Source organism: Orcinus orca, chromosome 3 (genome assembly GCF_937001465.1).
Source record: "Orcinus orca chromosome 3, mOrcOrc1.1, whole genome shotgun sequence".
In the NCBI taxonomy this organism is placed as follows: Eukaryota; Metazoa; Chordata; class Mammalia; order Artiodactyla; family Delphinidae; genus Orcinus; species Orcinus orca.
The window spans coordinates 26,386,159-26,406,833 of NC_064561.1; the positions used below are offsets into that span (position 1 = coordinate 26,386,159).

A 20,675-nucleotide genomic window follows, 5' to 3' on the forward strand; every position below is an offset into this window, starting at 1 on the left:
GTGTATCACTTATTAATTCATTGCCAACCATCTTGCAACGCACCCTTTAATATGTGCTCTGTAATAAAAAACTGAATCCCTTTTTCTCCTTTAAAGTGAGCACGATGTTAAGCTTTCTCAGTAGAGGTAGCTGGAGGGACACAGCATGGGCTAGAAGTTGGGGGAGTGGGTATGAGGACATTTGGTGGAATCTGCACAGGCTGTGGCCCAGAACACAGTTGCTCTTTGATCTAGAGACTTGGCCTGGAAATAACCTTTCTGCAGCCCTCTCGACATGAAAACCAGAGCCCCTACCTGGCCTACATGCTTTGAAGTCCTCCTGATCACACTGGCACAAGAATTCCCACTACCTGGCCACTGATCTCTCCAGCCTGCTCTGCTACCTGCACTTAGAGCGTGGCCAACTGCTTGCCCAGCAACTCCAGACCAACTCCAGACCAACTCCAGACCAACTCCAGCCTGGCCAAACTAATGAACTTCTCTGCTATCTGGTGGGCTGAACTACACCTTCTCCAACAAGGTCTGAATTCTTTCCAAGTTTGTCCCTGCTTGGGTACTCTCCCTGAGCCCTAGGGTACCATATGGAGTTTCCTTCTATCTTATAGTTACTCTTCTGCCATAGTGAATAATTATGTTAAACTTCCTGTGTGGTTGCTACCTCCTTATTGGACCCAGACTGCTACAGGATGGGGAGGATTTGACACAAAGGAAGATTCTCTCTTGCTAGCTTTGAAGATGGAGGAGCTACATGGCAAGGAATGTGAGTGTCATTTAGGAGCTGAGAGCAGCCCCCAACCAATACCCAAGCCAAGGAAATGGGACCTCAGTCCTACAACCACAAGGAACTTAACTCTGCCATAGCCATGGGAGTTTGGAAGAGGACCCCAAGCTCCAGATGAGAAGGCATAAACTTACTTTCCATTAACCTGATGCCAACTGTATCTCTTCTATGGCCCTTGCACTACTACAATACAAAAATAGGAATATGCCCTATTTTTGCCAGCTCTAAAGTTGAATCATCTTTTCCTTTCTTTGCTCCATACTTTCTATACTAGGCCTTCCAGTTCAAATTCTCTTATCTGCCAAATTATAAATGAAAAGATTATATGGTCAGAGTAAGAAAAATAAACCTTTTAATATAGTAGATAATAGATATAGTAGATAATAGATAATATAGTAGATAATAATATCTACAGGTACCTAGATTTCCTTTCCACTATCAACAATCAAGACATCCAAATATTTTACATGAGTCCATGAGAGAAATGTAAGCAAGTCTCAGAGCAAAAAACTAAGTGAAGGCAAGTACCCAGAGAGGAAAATAAAGTGACTACAGGTTGTGTTCCATACTTTGAGAGCATAACTAAACCAGATTAACTTCAGCTTTTATTTTCAGACATCGAAGGGCATGAAAAACGGTAGACAAAGCCTAGCGCCCATTGAAGGCAGAAAGTCTAATGAAAGTTTCACCCACACACCGCAAAAAAGCTAAGACCCCAAAGGGTTCTGTCTCAAGATAAGGAAAAATCAAACGACCCCCTTAAGTGGAATGCTAGGAAAATCAACTGTCTCAAATACAAACACCAAGAAGGAAGGAGAAAAACACTGCCATGGAGAACTGGTCTTCGAGAAGGTTTGCCAACTACATGGTTTTAAAAAAGAACATACCAAGAATTTTACTTAATTTAATGCCACACTCATGATGGCCTTAGGCACCTGGCAGAAGCAATGTAAATACTTTCTGGAAGAGCCCACCCTCATACCAGGCCCCCAAGAAGTCATACATATAAAACTATAGGGAAAACAGAGAATTCCCTGGTGGTCCAGTGGTTAGGACTCTGCACTTTCATTGCCGAGGGCCCAGGTTCAATCCCTGGTAAGGGAACTAAGATCCTGCAAGCCGTGTGGCATAGTCAAAAGAAAAAACCCAAAAACACACTACAGGGAAAATGGACAGATGGCAGTCAAATATAACTAAATGCATATGGAAACAAGACACCATGAGTGAGAGACAGAAAAGAGCAGACACAAACTGAAGAGACTTCAGATAATGGAATGATCAGATATGCATTAAAAATAAACTGTCTACTATGTTTTAAGAAATAAGATACACTTAAAACACATGCAGGGAGAAAGAAAGAAGGAGGAAAGGGAGGGAGAGGGGGAAGGAGGGGATAGGGAGGGAGGGAAAACAAAACTATAAAAGCAGCAAAAAGAACTTCTATAGAAATGAAAAATATAATACCTGAAAATAAAAAAAGTCAACAGGTAAAGTTCTGGTTCAGGTAGTAGCAGAGTGGCTTATATCAGACTCATTCTATAGATAGTAATTATAAACTCTGAACAAAATATGAAAAACAACTAACTGATGGTACTAAAGAGTGCCCAAAGCAGGTAGAGACTAGAAGGGATTCAATCCTTGAAAGAAGGAAGTTAGTTTTATACAGCATTTCCCCTGAGGACACTGTCCAGTCCATGTGAAGCTCTAGCAAAACCCTGCAGTCTTATTGGCTTGAGGTATCAACAGATGAAGTTCAGAGCTGCCAGCAGTTAGAAATTAAGAGGGGAAACCACAAAAAAAGATGTGTCACAAAGGGGAGCCCCAAAACCTGTGTATAAATTCCCTTAACTCCTTGGCTCATCCTTGAACCATGAATGCAAATGCCAAGGACTGGTGGAAAACACCCAGAAGGCCGAAAAAACAGAGCAGAGATTTCCACTGCTGCGTACAACAGCGGAAGAGAACTGGAGTCTGAAGTTAGAGGGGCTTGGTAAACACCTCAGACTTTCCACTGAAACCTCAGAAGGGCCACATCTTAATGGAGAACTCACTCTAAGGGCAAAAACTGAAATAGATCTGCCCAACAAAGTGTAAAACCAACCCTCCACAGGTTTAAGGTGATCAATTAATAATTTAACCGTTTGTTAGAAAAAATTTAACGTTTTTCAGAGGAACAAAGTAGAATCCAGAATGTCTGTCATCTACAATATCTAGCATTTAGTAAAAAACACACATGCAAAAACCCCAAGAAATGTAATCAACAATCAAGGACAAAGGAATCCACAGAAGCTGAGTCCAAAATGACACAGATGATCAGTTAAAAGGTAATGTCTCTAAAGTAGGTGTGGCCTGCAAATGGCTGTGTACTAGAGGGCAAGGAGCTGGAGTTCTATCTGAGGAAAATCAAGGCCCAGAAAAGCAAAGAAATCCTCCTCCTTCTTATGTTAGCTCATATAATAAAGGTGTTTATTGATCTAAAACAAACTCAAAACAAAACAGCATTATAAGTATGGTTAAGGACTTAAAAGAAAAATTGGCTATAAAGAATGAACAGATTGGGAATCTCAGAAAATAAGTTAAAACTTTAAAAAAGAACCAAATGGAAATTCTAGAACTAAAAAGTATAATATATGAACTGAAAAATATTTGGATGGATTTACCAGAGGATTGGAGATGACAGAAATAGTGAACCTGATGAGAAAAACAGAACCTATCCAATCTGAAGAAACAGGGAAAAAATATTGGAAAAAAAAATCAAACAGTCTAATATAGGTGGAACTGTAGTCTCAGAAGGAGAATGAATAGAGCAAAAAGAAAAAAAAGTAGACTATAGGCTGAAATTTTCTCAAATTTGGTGGAAAACATTAACTTAAAGATCCAATAGCTCAGCAAACCCAATCAGAATAAATTCAAAGAAAACCACACCTATGCACATCACAGTGAAACTATGCTGAAAAGCAAAGATAAAGCGAAAATCTTGATAACATCCAGAGGACAAAGAATGCATAAAGAACAATTATTCAAATTACAGCCAGTCCTCAACAGAAACAATGGAGACCAGAAGATAATGGAAGAGCACCTTTAAAGTTGTCTGAAAGAAAGGAAGAAAAAAAAATCTTGTCAGCCCAGAAAAAAATCCTTCAAAAATGAAAGTGAAATAAAGACATTTTCAGATAAACAAAACTGAGGGAATTTGTAGTCAGACCTATCCTGTAACAAATACTAAAGGACGTTCTTCAGGCTGGAAATCCAATCTACAAAAGGAAATGACAAACTTAAAAAATGATAAATATGTAGGCAAATACAAAAGACTTTTTTCTCTTAATTTCTTTATAAGACATATGATTCTTTAAAAATTGTAACACTGTAGTAAGGGTTTTACAACATTTAAAGATGTAAAATATATGATAATAGCACAAGGATGGGGAGTAAATGGAATCACATTGTTGCAAGATTGTTACATTTTACCTGAAATGGTTCAATATTAACTCTAAATAGATTGTGAAAAGTTAAGAATGCATGTTGTAATCTCTAGAGCAACACTAAAAAAGAAAAATACAAAAAATAAAGGAAAAAAAGAAAAATACAAAAGTATAGCTAAATGCCATTGGAGGAATTAAAACAGAATACTCAAAATATTCAATTAACCTAAAGAAAGGCATAAAAGGACAGAGGAACAAAAAAGAGTTGAGACAAACAGAAAACAATTAACAAAATAGTGAACCCAAACCTAGCTATATCAATAGTTACATTAATTGTATAAGGAATATCCATTTGGCAAAAGGCAAAGACAGTCAGAATGGATAAAAAAGTAAAAACAAGCCACCTACTGTCTTTGAAAAGGCACATTCTAAATATAAAGACACAGATACAATGAGCATAGGAAAGGTGGTATGGTTATCGATCAAAGTAAAAACTGAGTTAAGGAGTATTACCAAGGATAAAGATTGATATCTTATTAATATAATGACAGAAATGTCAATTCATCAAGAAGACACGACAATCATATATATGCATGCTCCTAATAACAGAGCTTCAAAACATATGAAGCAAAAAAAGGATCTTTCTTTTAAGAAGAGAAATAGAAAAATCCACAATCATAGCTGGTGATTTTAACACCCTCTCTCAGTAATTAATAAAAGCAGACCAAGAAAAATCAGTAAGGACAAAGAAGATTCGAACTACCTTGACCTGATGTTTACAGAACACTCTACCCAACAACTGGAGGATATACATTCTTTTCAAGTGCACATGGAATGGTTATCAAGATAAGACCACATGCTGAGCCATAAAATATATCCCAATTTCAAAAGACTGAAATCTTACATAATATACCTTCTGATAAGATATCTAGAAAGGTGCCAAATACGTGGAAATTAAACACCACAATTCTGAAAATGAAAATACAGCATCATCAAAATTTGTAGGGTCTAGGTAAAGTGATGTTTAAAGGGAATGTTACGGTATTAAACACTTACATTTAAAAAGAAGGAGGGATGGACTTCCCTGGTGGCGCAGTGGTTAAGAATCTGCCTGCCAATGCAGGGGACATGGGTTCAATCCCTGGTCTGGGAAGATCCCACATGACGTGGAGCAACTAAGCCCGTGTGCCACAACTACTGAGCATGCACTCTAGAGCCCGCGAGCCACAACTACTGGGCCCACACGCCACAATTACTGAAGACTGCATGCTCTAGGGCCCATGTGCCGCAACTACTGAGCCCACGTGCTGCAACTACTGAAGCCCGTGTGCCTAGAGCTTGTGCTCCGCAACAAGAGAAGCTACCGCACCGCAACGAAGAGTAGCCCCCGCTTGCCACAACTAGAGAGAAAAGCCCACACACAGCAACGAAGACCCAACGAAGCCAAAAAATTAAATTAATTAATTTAATTAAAAAAAAATAAAATAAAATAAAAAGAATAAAAAGAAGGAGGGACTTCCTTAGTGGCACAGTGGTTAAGACTCCGTGCTCCCAATGTAGGGTGCCCGGGTTCGATCCCTGGTCAGGGAACTAGATCCCACATGCATGCCACAACTAAGAGTTCACATGCCACAACTAAGAGTTACCATGACACAACTAAGGAGCCCACGAGCTGCAACTAAGGAGCCTGCCTGCCACAACTAAGACCAGGCACAACCAAATAAATGAATTAAAAAAAAAGGGAAGTTTAAATCAATGCTCTTAGTTTCCACTTTAACAGCCTAGAAAAAAAGAGCAAATTAAACCCAAAGTAAGGAGAAGGAAACAAAGAAAAGAGAACTGAAATAAATGAAGAGATATGCCATGTTCATTATCAGAAGACTCAATATTGTTTGCTCTCTCCAAACTTATCTACAGATTCAACACAACCCCAATTAAAATTTCAACAGGTTTTTTTGTTGTTGTTAAAACTGACAAGTTGATTCTAAAATGTATATGGCTATTTTAGAATAGCCAAAATAAACCTGAAGAACAAACAGAGGACTTACATTTCCTGATTTCAATATAAAGCTATAGTAATCAAAAGAGTGTGGTATTATCATAAGGCTGGACAAACAGATCAATGAACAGAATAGACAGTCTGTAAATAGACTCACACATATATGGTCAAACCATTTTGAACAAAGATGCCAAAGCAATTTAATGGAGAAGGGAAAGTCTTTTCAACAAATTGCGCAGTGACCACTAGATATCTGTATTGGGAAAACAAAACAAAACAACAGCAACAAAAACAAAGCTTGACCCCACCATTTTAGTGCCGGTGGCCCTTGGAAGCAGTCTTGCCTAACTGCCAAACCCTCTCCAAGGTCAGGCTATAGCGGAAAGCCTTTAGGTCCAAGTCCTTGCTTAATAAGGTAAATGATAAGAAGTTGTTCAACAGGTCTCATATCTTTGTTTACCTCAATTTTTGCCGGAAAAAAATTTTCCAGACCTCTCAGGACCATCTAATATGACCCAAATCCCATTCCCAGACTGCTCTGCTCTTCTCAACACTCGATCCAACTTCGCTCCCTTTTGTTTCTCCCAAACCCTTGCACTGTGTTCTCTGTAACTTAGTCAGTGATCTGCCACTCATACCTTCTATTCTCGTACTCCCCCAACTCCAGCATCACTGAAGCCGGGCTCCCCCCTGAGGCTCTCTCAAGCTGAGAAGGCTGCTTATTCTTACAACAGACAGCTCAGGCTTTGGCAATGGCATCAATAACTTCTTTGCTCCCTCTGCTGCCTGCAGACAATTCTCTCCCACTCTCACGAAGAACTGCCTTCTGCTTGGGTATGCATGCTTACTGACTTTACTACCCTCTCATTTGTGCCAGTCACTCCCCCTTATTTGACAGAGGAGGCTTGAGTTTGTCCTTTGCTGGCTCTTCCTCATCTCTACAACACCTAAATGTTGGCATTCCTCAGGTTTGGCCCTAACCTCTCTTCTCTTCTCTCGCCATCCTTCCCTTCGGTCAGGTTTCTCCACCTTAGCACTACTGACATCTGGGGCTGCATAATTCTGCACTGTGGGGAGGAGGGCTGCACTGTGCAGCGTACGATGTTCAGCAGCATCCCTGGCCTCTACCTACTGGATGCCAGCCTCATAGAAAACCCCTGTCTTAGGCAATTACATGCACTCGTATGGCCTCCAATCTCTCTTCTTATATCCAGTTTCCCATTTGATGTCTCTTAGAAGGCTCACAGGCATCTCAATCTTCGCACGAACTCAACTGAAGTTTTGTTTTGAAATTTGTCCTGTCCCAAGTCTTCACCATCTTGAAATGGCCCAATCCAGAAACCAAGGACCCACCGCTGATTCCTCCCACCTCCTCCGCCTGCAGGACCAATAAATTCTACTCCCAAATTAGTTCTCAAATCTGTGCACCCCCTTTATCTTCACTATCACCACCTCAGACCAAACCACAAAGATTCCTCACCTGAATGAATGCCGTAACCTCCTAACTTGTGGCCCTGCTTCCACTCTGGCCTCCAAGCAGCCTGCTCTCCACAGAGCAGCCAAAGTGGTCATCTGACCAAATCACTCCGTTATTTAAAATCTGAAAAGATTTCCTATCTACTTAAAATAAAACCTAAACCCCAAGCCCATAAAATCCTACATGACCTGGCCCTCACCTAAATCCCAAACCTACCACTCCTCGCCTCACTATCAAACCCCATCACACTACCCTCCCAGAACATGCCAAGCTCCTTACCTCTCAGTGCCTTCGTGTTTGCAGAAGACCGGGCCTCCAGCTGCCCCCATGGCTGACTCCTCCTCCAAAAGGCTTTCTGTGAGCGCTCTCAATAAACCCTCCCTCCCTCCCACCCCTTCACTGTTCTCTATCACAGCACCCTGTTTGGCTCCTTAAAGCACCTTCTCACTTTGTCTATTACAAATCAAGAACAGCTTTGCTGCTACTGTTGTTATTAACCTGCTTGTCTGACTCCCTTCACTGAACTGTCACCTCTAGGAGGGCAGGGACGTGGTTCTCTATCATAAACCCAGGAACTGGCACAGAGTAGGTATTCTACGAAATACTTACTAGTTGAATTCTAGGGGAAGATGGGTAACAAAGCTGTGGAATACACAGACAACTATAAATGAGAGATACAAACAGAAAAACCCATGAAGGTAACAAGCAAATTAGCTAAAACAGAACATGGCTTCCTCTGGCTATCCACCTGAGTTCCAAGCTGAAAGGAGGAAGGGCAGGAGGACTTCATATCTCAGGAACAAATTTAATTTTAATTACCCACTGTTTTCCAGGACTGATGCCGCCATTTCCTTTTATTAGCAGACATCACCAAACAAGACAGGAGACACACAAAAATTACCAATCTATGGAGAGACAAGACAGACATTTCACCTACGCCAAACACATTTCCTGTCTGAAGGAGCTTCAAAGCTGGAGGTGAAGACAGACCCCACCAACCAGCTAACAGAAGGTCATATACAGGTGCTTCTACTGGCCAAAGGTGAGACAATTTGAACACCAAAGGGATACTAATTATATTGGATTGAAATACATCAAATATGTTTAATTGTATCAGATCATAATGATACTAACACAAAACAAAAATCATTACTCACCACTGGAAGATGCTAAGGAAACAATTTATTATTTTGAAACAGGTAAGCAGAGAGAAGAGCACACCTATATCCTAGCTTTTCTTTGTGAACCGTTTTTCAGTTATTTGAATGACAAAATAGTTGATGAAGTAAATCTTTATGGACATATTCTAGCTAATGAATAAATAAGAAGTTATAGAAATAGAACATCATCAGTGATGCCAACAACACAAAGAAAAGTCAGACATGATGTACCCCTGATGAAAATATCAACACCATTTATAAAACAGACTTAACAAAAAATTGAACCTGAATGTGATCTAGCCCCTAAGTATGACTACCAATTTACAGGAAATACAGAAGAAAGAGGATTATGTTAAATGACACCATGGGTATGCAGTTAATAAGGAACAGACTCTGGAAAACTATGAGGCAAACAATCTGGGTTTTTTTCTATTAAAATATGCCAGGAAAAAAAGAGATTTGGAGAAGAAACCAATAGAGACTTGAAAGACACATCGCTAATTGCAATGCAGGGTCTTTATGAGCATCTTCATTCAAACAAACTGTAAAATAAATATATAAATAAAGTATATGAGACAACTACAGAAATTTAAATGATATTTGATGATATAAAGGAATTAACTTTTTTTGTGTGATAATGGTTTGGGGCTATACTTGAAAAAAGAATGATTACTTTTTAGAGATATACATATATTGAAATATTTACAGATAAACTGATGTCTGGGATTTGCTTCAAAAAAATCTGGGGTGGAAAGGGAAAGTGTGTGGGGATGTAACAAGATTGGCCATGAGTTGATAATTTTTCAACATGGATGACGGACACGTGAAGGTTCATTCATTACATTATTCTACTTTTGTAGAGAGCATACAGTAAATTTTAAAAGTCCAAAAACAGAAAGCTTAAAAAACAAAACAAAGCATGCTATAGTAAAGAACATTCTAGAAACTGACTAGCTGTGGGTACTTGGTGGGAAACCAAAGTGAAGAACCCTGGCCTGGGAGGTAATCATGTCCTGTCCCCAAACTGGCTCTAGAGGCAGGACCAAAGCAAGGTTGGGCTCAACTGTGGATCTGTAAATTCCTAGACACGTAGGGGAAAGTGTCTGAAAGCTGTGCAGGTCCTGTGAGATGGGCAGCATTAGGGGGCTGGAGAAGTGAGTGAGGCGGACTCATTTGGGAGCCACAGAGTAGGGGTTTGGGAGAATGAGTAGATGAGGAAACCTCTTTGGGAAGTGATTGGCGGCTTCACTGGCTCTCTGTTTTGCTGCCTGTCTCCCCTCCCTGAAGAGGGCAGGGAGGGGACTTCCCTGGTGGCACAGTGGTTAAGAATTCGCCTACCAATGCAGGGGAGACGGGTTCGAGCTCTGGTCTGGGAAGATCCCACATGCCGCAGAGCAACTAAGCCCGTGCACCACAACTACTGAGCCCGCGAGCCACAACTACTGAGCCCGTGTGCTGCAACTACTGAAGCCTGCATGCCTAGAGCCTGCGCTCTGCCACAAGAGAAACCACCGCAATGAGAAGCCTGTGCACCACAACGAAGAGTAGGCCCCTGCTCACCACAACTAGAGAGAGCCCACGCGCAGCAACGAAGATCCAACACAGCCAAAAATAAATTAAAAATATAAATGAATTTATTTAAAAAAGAGGGCAGGCAGAATATTTCTGCTATATATCCAGTGCCTGGTACACAGTAGGTTCATTATAGTACTATTAGTATATATTATTATTAACAATAAATAAGTTGAGTGAATGAACTCTAATAAGGCCCAATAAAATGAATGCTACAAAGGCAATGTAAGCAAACTGTGCTTACAAGTAACATATAGTTCTTTGAATTAAAATAATTTATTTTTAAAAATCACTGATAATACTATATTTTTCTTATCCTTTGTTATAAGTTTTCACACACAGCATCTTATTTAAAAATTTACCAAACCACACTACAACATAATCACGCCAAATATTATTCAGCCTAGCAGAACCAAGGTCTCCTGGTCTCCTAGTCAACATTTTTTTTCCTATATCACTCTGCTGGTAAGATTTACAATTAGTCAAGTGCTAAAGATACAGCATGTTTTCCAAGAAGCAATTGTACCTTCACAACACAACACTAAATTTCTACTTTACCCCTAGGATGTGAGTTTTGTAACTCTGGGTAAGCTACAACATAACCCGACATTAACAACTAACCAAAGACCAACAGAAAGTATAGAATAGTAACTAAAAGGCCTGTATGCTTAAGAAACAAAAGTGATCTTGTGCCTTAGAGAGGAAACCAGATGTAGAGCATTCAGACTTTACTCTGCTGAGCTAGCAACACAAGCTGGTTGTACTGGCAGAGATCCTGATTTATTCAGAGCTCAAACAAGGTTCGGCTGGCAGAATCTAACCTTGAACTAGAACAAACTGGAAGGAGGGAAAAAGTGCCACAAAGAGAAGGCAATTCAAAAGTCTATGAATGTATTGCAAAACATGACTTTGTTTAGGAAATCTAGTTTCTTTGGGGGTGTCTTAATTGCAAATGAGGTATTTTCAAGAAACTATATGTACTAGTGCCAAACAGTGAAGTGTCCTTTGAATTTCAAATTAAATTTGTTACAGAAATCCCACCCCTTTGTGGAATAAGGATGTAAAATACTTGGGATCTGAATTCCACCTGTATGCTTCAGGCAGATATTTCGCTAAATAGGATATATGATCAGGTTTCAAAGAAACAAAAGAAAAAAACAATTGTATAAAGTCTACACCACCCAGCTCATTTTCCCCATAAAATGGCCTCCAGAAGCATTTAATGTTGGAACACTGTGTACTAACTAACTTTATTAATACAACGATGACAGTACTGACCCACTGTCAATAGAGCAGTCACCAGCACATTGGGACAAAGGAAAAAAGCTAGACAGCAAGAGAGGTAAGGGCTCACAGACTGTCCTCAACTAAGTCACTAATACTCAAAGTGACACCATTTCCAACCAAGTCCAATTATTTTATTTTATACTTGAAAGTGAAGTTAGGAGGCATGAGACTGACAGGTCTCCTGCCTGTTTTAAAGACAGTATCAGGGGCTTCCCTGGTGGAGCAGTGGTTAAGAATCCGCCTGCCAATGTAGGGACACGGGCTCGAGCCCTGGTCCGGGAAGATCCCACATGCCGCGGAGCAACTAAGCCCATGCGCCACAACTACTGAGTCTGCGCTCTAGAGCCCGCAAGCCACAACTACTGAGCCTACGTGCCACAACTACTGAAGCCCACGTGCCTAGAGCCTGTGCTTCGCAACAAGAGAAGCCATGACAATGAGAAGCCCGTGCACTGCAACGAAGAGTAGCCCCCGCTCACCACAACTAGAGAAAGCCCGCACACAGCAACGAAGACCCAACACAGCCATAAATAAATAAATAAATTTATTAAAAAAAAAAGAGAGAATAACAGGAAAATTAACCAGATTTCAAAGACGATGGAGGACCAGAAAGTCACAAAACATTTTAACCTCATCTTGGTTTAATCTCAAGTCATTCCTCTGCTCAATAATTTTGTCTTTTTTTTTTTTTTTTTAAGACCCCACCACTAACCTTACTGCTCATGCAGCAGAGATCAAAGGAATGAAAACAAAGGCTTTTTCAATTACAGGACCACTCCTTGGCTCCTGGATTGATTAAGAGCTTCCTTGCTGGAATTTCTAGAGGAGATTCGGTAGGATAGGCTGGTACTCAGTCACCCCTACTTAAACGAGGCATTCTTGATGATGCATGTACTGCTTCTCATTTACTCTTTAGAGTTAAACACAGCTAGGATAAGAATGCCCTCTATTCGCTACATGTCAGACTTCCATTCTGGGGGCTGAGCTATGACCTGAAAAGGCCTCTTTTTTACCTTTCTAACTAAAACGAAAAGACTAAACAAGCCAACTGCATAAAGTCTCATCACATAAGCACTCGTATCAAGGCAGTCAAACAACATCATCATCATTTAGCCAAACTTCTACAGTGCTATATGATTCAGCTTTAAACACTTCAAGTTGCACTGAAGCAAGTGACCGAATGGCCAGATAGCCAAAATTCATGGTAATAACTCTTTGTCGGGCAGATTTTGATCTATGCCAACAACCAGAATTGGCTCATACCCACAAACCTCTTTGAAAAACCTTAGTGCAAAAGTCCCAGGATACAAGAAATTCATAGATTCAGAGCCACAGTCTTTCATCACAGGATCAGAATGCTGCTTCCTACCACATGTGGGCACTAAGCAAGAGTTGGCCATCACCAATGCTTTCCATATAAGGAAGTCTCAGGAAGCTAGCAAGTTCTCTTTAAGAAAAGAGAATTGCTGGTTCTAAACTCTTAACAAGCAATCCCTAAAAGGATAAATTCTATGGTATGTGAAATATATCTCAATTAAAAAAAAAAAGAAAGAATAGTTCAACTGGGACTTCCTTGGTAGCACAGTGGTTAAGAATCCACCTGCCAATGCAGGGGACACGGGTTTGAGCCCTGGTCCAGGAAGATCCCACATGCCACGGAGCAACTAAGCCTGTGCGCCACAACTACTGAGCCTGTGCTCTAGAGCCCGCGAGCCACAACTATTGAGCCCGCACTCTAGAGCCCATGAGCCACAACTACTGAAGCCTGCACACCTAGAGCCCGTGCTCTGCAACAAGAGAAGTCCCCATTCACCACAACTAGAGAAAGCCCGTGCAGTAATGAACACCCAATGCAGCCAAAAATTAATTAATTAAAAAAAAAAATAGGGCTTCCCTGGTGGCTCAGTGGTTGGGAGTCCGCCTGCCAATGCAGGGGACACGGGTTCATGCACCGGTCCGGGAAGATCCCACATGCTGCGGAGCGGCTGGGCCCGTGAGCCATGGCTGCCGAGCCTGTGCGTCCAGAGCCTGTGCTCCGCAACGGGAGAGGCCACAACAGTGAGAGGCCCGTGTACCTCAAAAAAATAAAAAATAATAATAGTTCAAATGCAGTTTTGCCATTTTTAACAGTATTCCAAAAATATATGTTGAGAAATTACCTCACATATCCTAAAGCTTTCATTCAAGTTTATATAATCTATTCGAACGGATGCCAATTATTATCATACTTTGATACAGTGTATAATGAATTGTTTAAAAAAATTACCCTTACTCTACTCAATCACAATTCTAGCTCAACTTCTATTCATGAGATAAAACAAAAGTTATAATAAAGAATGGCAGGACTTCCCTGGTGGTGCAGTGGTTAAGAATCCGCCTGCCAATGCAGGGGACGTGGGTTCGAGCCCTGGTCCAGGAAGATCCCACATGCCGCAGAGCAACTAAGCCCGTGCACCACAACTACTGAGCCTGCGCTCTACAGCCCATGAGCCACAACTACTGAGCCCATGTACCACAACTACGGAAGCCCACGCGCCTAGAGCCCGTGCTCTGCAACAAGAGAAGCCCCAACTCGCCACAACTAGAGAAAGCCCACGCACAGCAATGAAGACCCAACGCAGACAAAAATAAATAAATACATAATAAAGAATGGCTTTATTGGCTTCATAGTGAGATATTTAAGCGAAATGAGTAGGCTCAAATACTTCACAGTAGTAAAATATAAAGCAGTACGATGACAATTTCTGGCTAATTGTATGATTGAAATTTGTGCCAAATAAATTACACTTGTATTGCCAGAAGAACTGAGCATCTGTACAGTTCTTAGGTATATATACTGAACATAGGAAAAGTGTTCTTTTCAACCTTAGGATACTATTTCTAGATGTTACACCAGGAACAAGCCCCAGTGAAACAAAAATGTAAAGTTTCATGACAATCATGCTCCACTTATTTAACTTTTATTCACACATATGATAAATACCAGGAATAACTGCTTATTGTTTTAGGAAAAAACTACTTACAAGAGATAGCAGCAAACGGAACAGGTCACCAACATGGTGATGATAACTCTGGAGAAAAAAAAAAAGTGCAAGCATTAGATAACTAGCAAACTATGCAGACTTTGCAGGAGGTTTAAGTTCCCTTCCCAGGTGATCAAACCTGGCAAGGATTGCACAACCAGGAAAATACATCTGAATCTGTTCAAACACCAGAGACAGCACGGTGCCCTGGGGTGCACACAGCAGAATTCTACGGAAGTCATTAACATTTGTATTTAAGGGAATGTGTACTGATGCCACAGTTTAGGGGTCTGATCCAAACCCATCTGAAACTGAACACAAAAGGCTGTACTGGTAATAGCTTTGACATCCAAGTAACTGCCCTATTTGGTATATGAAATGACACTATACTGCTAAAAATGTTACTGAGTCCAAGCTCGCTCTGCTCACCGCACGACAGGCCAATGAATCGGAGACAAGGTGTTGAGGCAAGGGATATGACTTTATTGGGAAAGCCGGCAGCCCGAGAAGATGGCAGACCGGTGTCTCCGAAAAACCATCTTCTCTGGGTCTGGATGCCAGTTTCTTTTATAGAATCAGAGAGGGAGAGGCGGTGAGGAAGTAAGGTAAGAAGGCAGAACAGACAGGGAGAGGCGGTGAGGAAGTAAAGTAAAAGGGCCATCAGTCTTGCAAAACATCTGGAATGACCAGCCTCGGTGAGGGGATGTGTTAGTTTCTTCTTTTTTGCAGCCATTCACAGGTGAGCAGGGCTAGCAGAGGGACAGGGTTCCCTGAGGCAGGCCATTATGTATGATTATAATAACAAAAGCAATGAAAAGCAAAGGTTAAAGTCAAAGAAACAGATCCAATGTGGAGTCCGATTTAGCTCTTCCGTGTTACCAAAATATGACTTTCTAGCCTTGACCTCTCCCCATCTCCATTCCTGTCTGAAAAATAGTTAAACCTGGATCTCTGATCAGCTGAATTTCAACGTTTAAAAAATTGAATTCATGATATTCTTTTCCCATTTCTCTTTCCAAATTTAAATCTCCTACTCCAGAAAAGCTCTGCCATTTCCACCCATCTGACCCACCCCTCCAATCTGTCATCTTTTCACTCATACCTCCCCTGCACCTTCAGTCACCAAATGCTGTGGATTAGTCCTTTGAAGCAGCTCTCCTTATGCGGATTTTTTTCCTTTCTATTCCCATCGTTAAAATCAAAATTTATCAGGTCTGCCTGGCTAACTGCTGGCAGATTCAAAACTTTCTTCCTTCCCTTTCATTCTATCCATACAATCTTTCATTCATTCCTACAATCACCTTGGGTTAATCTTTCTAAAATATGCCTTTCATTACATCACTCTACAGCTTATCACCTTTCAATGCCCCCCCCATCATTCACAAGCGTGACTTCCAAAGAGGGGGTCTCCACACCCCATAGAGTAAGAAAGACTATCTCCTAGAAGGCAGGGGGCAAATATCTGAACTCCTATATATATTATGTTTAACTCATCCTTTAGAAATTCTGTGTGTGTACATATATTTTCTGTGGTTAATACACCGGCTTGTCCATTCAACAGATTCAGAGTGACTTGTATGCACCAGGCTCTGGGGAGAGAGGAGTGAACAAAAGGGATAAAAACCCCTGAAGTTTAGCAAAGCAAAGGTTCCTGGTGAGAGGGTATCAGGCATTCAAAGAGGACAGAGGCCAGTGTGGCTGAGCTGAGCAAGGACAGCCTCGTAGGAAGTGAGGTCAGAGGTATCTGGTAGCCTCTGAAAGGAAAAGGGAAGCTATTTTGGAGGGATTTGAGGAGAGGACTGACAAAATCTGACCCAAATTCTAATAGGATCTCTCTGCAGGGTGGAAATAGACTAGGGAAGAGAAAGCAAAAGGAAAAGCAGAAAAACCAGTTAGTGGGGAATTACACCAATGGACCACTCTGGTAGCAGTGCCTGTAGTGAGAACTGGTCAGACTCTGGATATATCCTGAAGGCACATTCTTCAAAACATGTACCTTATAGTACATATATAAATAGGTATTGGGGGTTGCACATCAAGTTTATTCTTCTCCACCCCAAGCTTCTGCTCCTCTTCTTCCATTCCCCTGCCCCAACCTGGCATCCCTCCCTCAGTCTTTCCCTTCCCCAAAAGACCAACTCAGAGATCGGAAACAGCTGAGGCCCCTTTGTACTACTTGATTAATAGTTCGATATCAAACGCTCCCTCATGGGAATTCCCTGGTGGTCCAGTGGCTAGGACTCCACGCTTCCACTGTGCGGGTTCGATCCCTGGTCAGGGAACTAAGATCCCGCAAGCCGCACGGCACAACGCAGCCAAAAAGAAAAGAAAAAAAATTTTTTAATTAAGATATCGGTTCCTAATGTGCTTCATTAAAATATCAGTTCCTAATGTGCTTCTTCTAAGTTATTGCCTGCTGAAGAGTTTAGGGGTGAAGTGTCATGATAACTGCAATTTACCTTCAAATGATTCAGCAAAATTACGTATGTATGTATGCACACCTGGATTCATAGACAAAGCAAATATAAAGCAAATATGAATATGTCAGCATTATTGAATCTAGGTGGTGTTATACAACACCTGTACTACTCTATTTTTCTGAATGTTCAAAAATGTTATGTCTGAAAAAATTGGAGCTGACTGAACTGTAACACTAATCCCTGTGCTCTGTCCCCATTCCCTCCCCCACAACTACTGCTAAGGGAGCCACTGTGAAAAAATTTGAAGCTTTTAGAGAATCTGTGGATTCCTAAAGAGGAGAATGGGGAATCATGAAAAATAGGAATGGTCAGGAACCAGTACTCCAGGTACAGACTTCATTTTATCCAGCCCTTTTTCAGTTGTAGAAAAGATGAGAGTAAGAGGCTTGTTTTAGGTTATACATAGATTCAGAAGAGTTTTTCCCCTTTTGCTCCCTTTTTCCCCCAGCTTCATGAGGTCCAGAAAACCTCCTAATCACCCAGGTTTCTGCATTCTGATGTGCAGGGGTCTCAGAGAAGAGGATTTAACAGCAAAGTCTCCTTTCTTCCCTTCTCACACAGCACCTTTACTTAGCTCCTTAACGAAGATGTTTTTAATCCTTCAAATCAGAAATGCTCTCCCGTGTTAAAAATTCACCATAGTCCTTGAATCAATTCAGCTCCTTCGTGTATTTAAAAAAAAAAAATCACTTGCAGTCTTTTCAGAAGGTAAAGGGGAACTAATACTAATTCAGTACTAATATTTCCATTTTACAATGAGGAAACAGGAACATGGAAAAGTTAACTAAACTATCCAAGGTCATAGGGATCATCCAGCCGGGAGCAGTGTTTCTCAAAGTGTAATACAGTAACTCCTAGGAGACACCTAGTGTTTTAAGACCTGCTCAATCCTGCCAAGAGCAGGAAATACAAGGACTGAGGTGGAGGCTATGAATTAGATCCAGATAACATATCACTAGCAGGTCAAACCTGAATAGTGACACTAGGGCTAGAAACTGAGTAGCCCATGGACCACTGGAGGCGTTTCATTACCCCGGGTAACACCAGTGGCATCAAGACCCAAGGCTGGGCATGGTGGGCCCCAAATGGGGGTCTTCAAGAAAGGAGTGGTCAACACTACCAGAACATTAATAAATGCTTTCTGAGTATGAAGGCTGGAAAGGAAGACAGTGGGTAATGAAACAGCTGAAGACAGAAACACAACAAAAGAGTACTATGTTGTTCTCTAATTCCAGTAGGAGAAACAAGCCCAAGGAATTAAATTTGGTTAATACAAATTGTTTTAATAACCCCAGAATTCTGACACTCTAAATCATCTATTACAGGCTGGAAAGATGACCCTATATAACTGATGTTAGGGGTGGGGTGGGGAAGAGGAACCTAATACAGTGAAATGACAGAAATTCATCCACCATTTTTCCTTTTTAAACAAATTATGATTTACTTGTAAGCTCGATGGAAGTAACAGGTCTAACACAGTTTATTCCAGAGAGCAAAAGGGGTTCAGGTCACAAAACATTAAGGAAGTAATAGCATTTTCTTTCCTTTAATAAAGGCAATAGACTTATCCACTCAATAACCTTTTACTGAATGTCTACTCTGCATGCAGAGCACTGTGAAGCCACCAATTCGTTTCAAAGAATAAAACAAGAGATGGTGTTCCCCCAAATCTGTGACTTCAGTCTAAGTTTCACCCCACATGATCTTGCCGCCGAGGAAAAAATGACTAAAAGGCAAAGAGGAACCAGAAAGAGGGTGTTCCAAAGCCCCTTTGAAGATAAGACTCTGTTTCATACTACAATAAAAAAAAAGTTTACTTACAAAACAGATAAAGCTCTAACAAAGAAGTCTGGGGGAAAAAAGTCTTTCTTAACCAATCATTCTAAGAGCTTGTTACACTCACATACAAGGGCTGGAGAGCCCTTGGAAAGGTATGACGCAGGGGTTTCTAAACAATACCTCCGACTCTTTGATAATTAATCTCTCTCTAGATCAAGCCCCAGCTAGATCCTGGCGCCCACTAGATGCAAGGCCTGGGCTCAACGTTGCTGCACAAGCTTGTCCTCTGCAACTGCGACAGTCTGTGAGGCAGAGAGATCAATTTCTGTTTTATTTATTTGATCCGTTCCTTTAAAGTTTAGGCAAACGAGGCCTCATTTGGGTGGACGGCAGGGCTAAAGGGGCGACAGACGTCTAGGGACGAACCCCAACTTCTCCTTGAGTCTTTATAAACCCATTTCCGACTGCACCCTCCCCACACAGAGACGTGATGAGAAAAAATTCCCCTACAACTCCTTCCGAAGGAGGGTCCGCCGGAAGTCACCCTCCTCACGTTCAGGCCGGGAGACACTGAGGCTGCTGCGATAAGGAAGTCGAGGGGCTGCACGGGGGTCGGGGCCTGACTGGAGGACAGGATCACCCGGGCAAGGTCTCCGACCGGTGCGGAATCGCCCCCTCCCCCGCCCGGCTCTGCGGGTCCTCACCGCGCGTCCCTCCCCAGGCAGGCCTGGCGCACTTACCCCCGGTTGGGACCCTTAGGGATGAACCAGGGCACCAGGAAGCCGACGAAGCCCCAGAACACGCTCATCACGATGAGAGGCACGGTGAGGCCCGTATACGCCATGGCTGCTGCGGGAGGTGCCAGCCCCTGCCCCGCCGCCTCACTGTGGTCCCACCCGGAAGTGTCAACACCGGCCGCGTGACCTGCGCGCGCAAAGACCCGCCTCCCGCACCCCACGTGACCTCGCGCCGGACTCCGCCCCGCCGGGGACCGGGAGACAGAGCCCCGCCCTCCCCCGGCCAGTCTTGGGGCTCCTGCTCCTTGGAGGGACATCAGTCACCCCAGAGCCCCAGAGGTAGGGGTAAGTCACCAGGGGCTCAGCAAAGTTTTCTGATACGAAGGTGACCGTTTTAAGAAAAGAGTGTAGGTATTTACAGCTTTATCTTATGCAACAAACATATAAAGAACTTAATAGTAAGTTTCTGTTCAGAATTCCTGTGTGCCAGGCACTGGGCCATGAGCTTTAAGTGTTTGAGTTTGTTTTAAACACCTCACGACAGCCTATGAAGTCGTTTTCATTATTATCCCCACTTTGCCGTTGAAGAAACTGAGGCCCAGGGAGGAGGTTAAGGATCTTGGCCAGAGTCACATAGCTACTAAGTGGCAGAGCCAGGATTTAACCTTTGACGGTGTGATTTTCAAGCCCAGTGCTCTTAGCTACTTACCTACTGAATGACTTGTGCACTGTTCCAAGTTTGGGGGTTACAGAAATCAAACAGACACTGCCTCCCCTCAGGGAGTTCACAGGCTGGTGAGATGGACTTGTGAGCAGGCCACTCAATGCAGTGTGAAGGTAGAGTGGACCATAGTGCACAACTTTTCCATCCCAGCCAGTCCTGAGCTGAGCCTTGAAAGAGGAGTAGAAATTAGCCAGAGTAGTAAGGAGAAGGTAACATGGAGTTTCAAATGCTTGC

The 20,675-nt window shown here is 42.0% G+C and overlaps 1 protein-coding gene across 2 annotated transcripts in view; it reads right to left on the minus strand.

Annotated features, from left to right (window-relative positions):
* The window catches only part of ATP6V0E1 (ATPase H+ transporting V0 subunit e1), a 34,966-nt gene extending 15,059 nt beyond the window's left edge, over positions 1-19,907 (minus strand). Inside the window, exons 1-2 of one of the 2 annotated variants that reach the window (XM_004272007.3) lie at positions 19,721-19,903; positions 14,722-14,769 (exon numbers count right to left, since the gene is read on the minus strand). In XM_004272007.3, the coding sequence (XP_004272055.1) occupies positions 14,722-14,769; positions 19,721-19,824 (152 nt within the window). In that variant the 5' untranslated portion in view covers positions 19,825-19,903. Of the gene's footprint in view, positions 1-14,721; positions 14,770-19,720 lie in introns of both variants that reach the window. The other variant, XM_033432083.2, reaches the window with a different exon arrangement.
* Between the last annotated feature and the right edge of the window lie 768 nt (positions 19,908-20,675).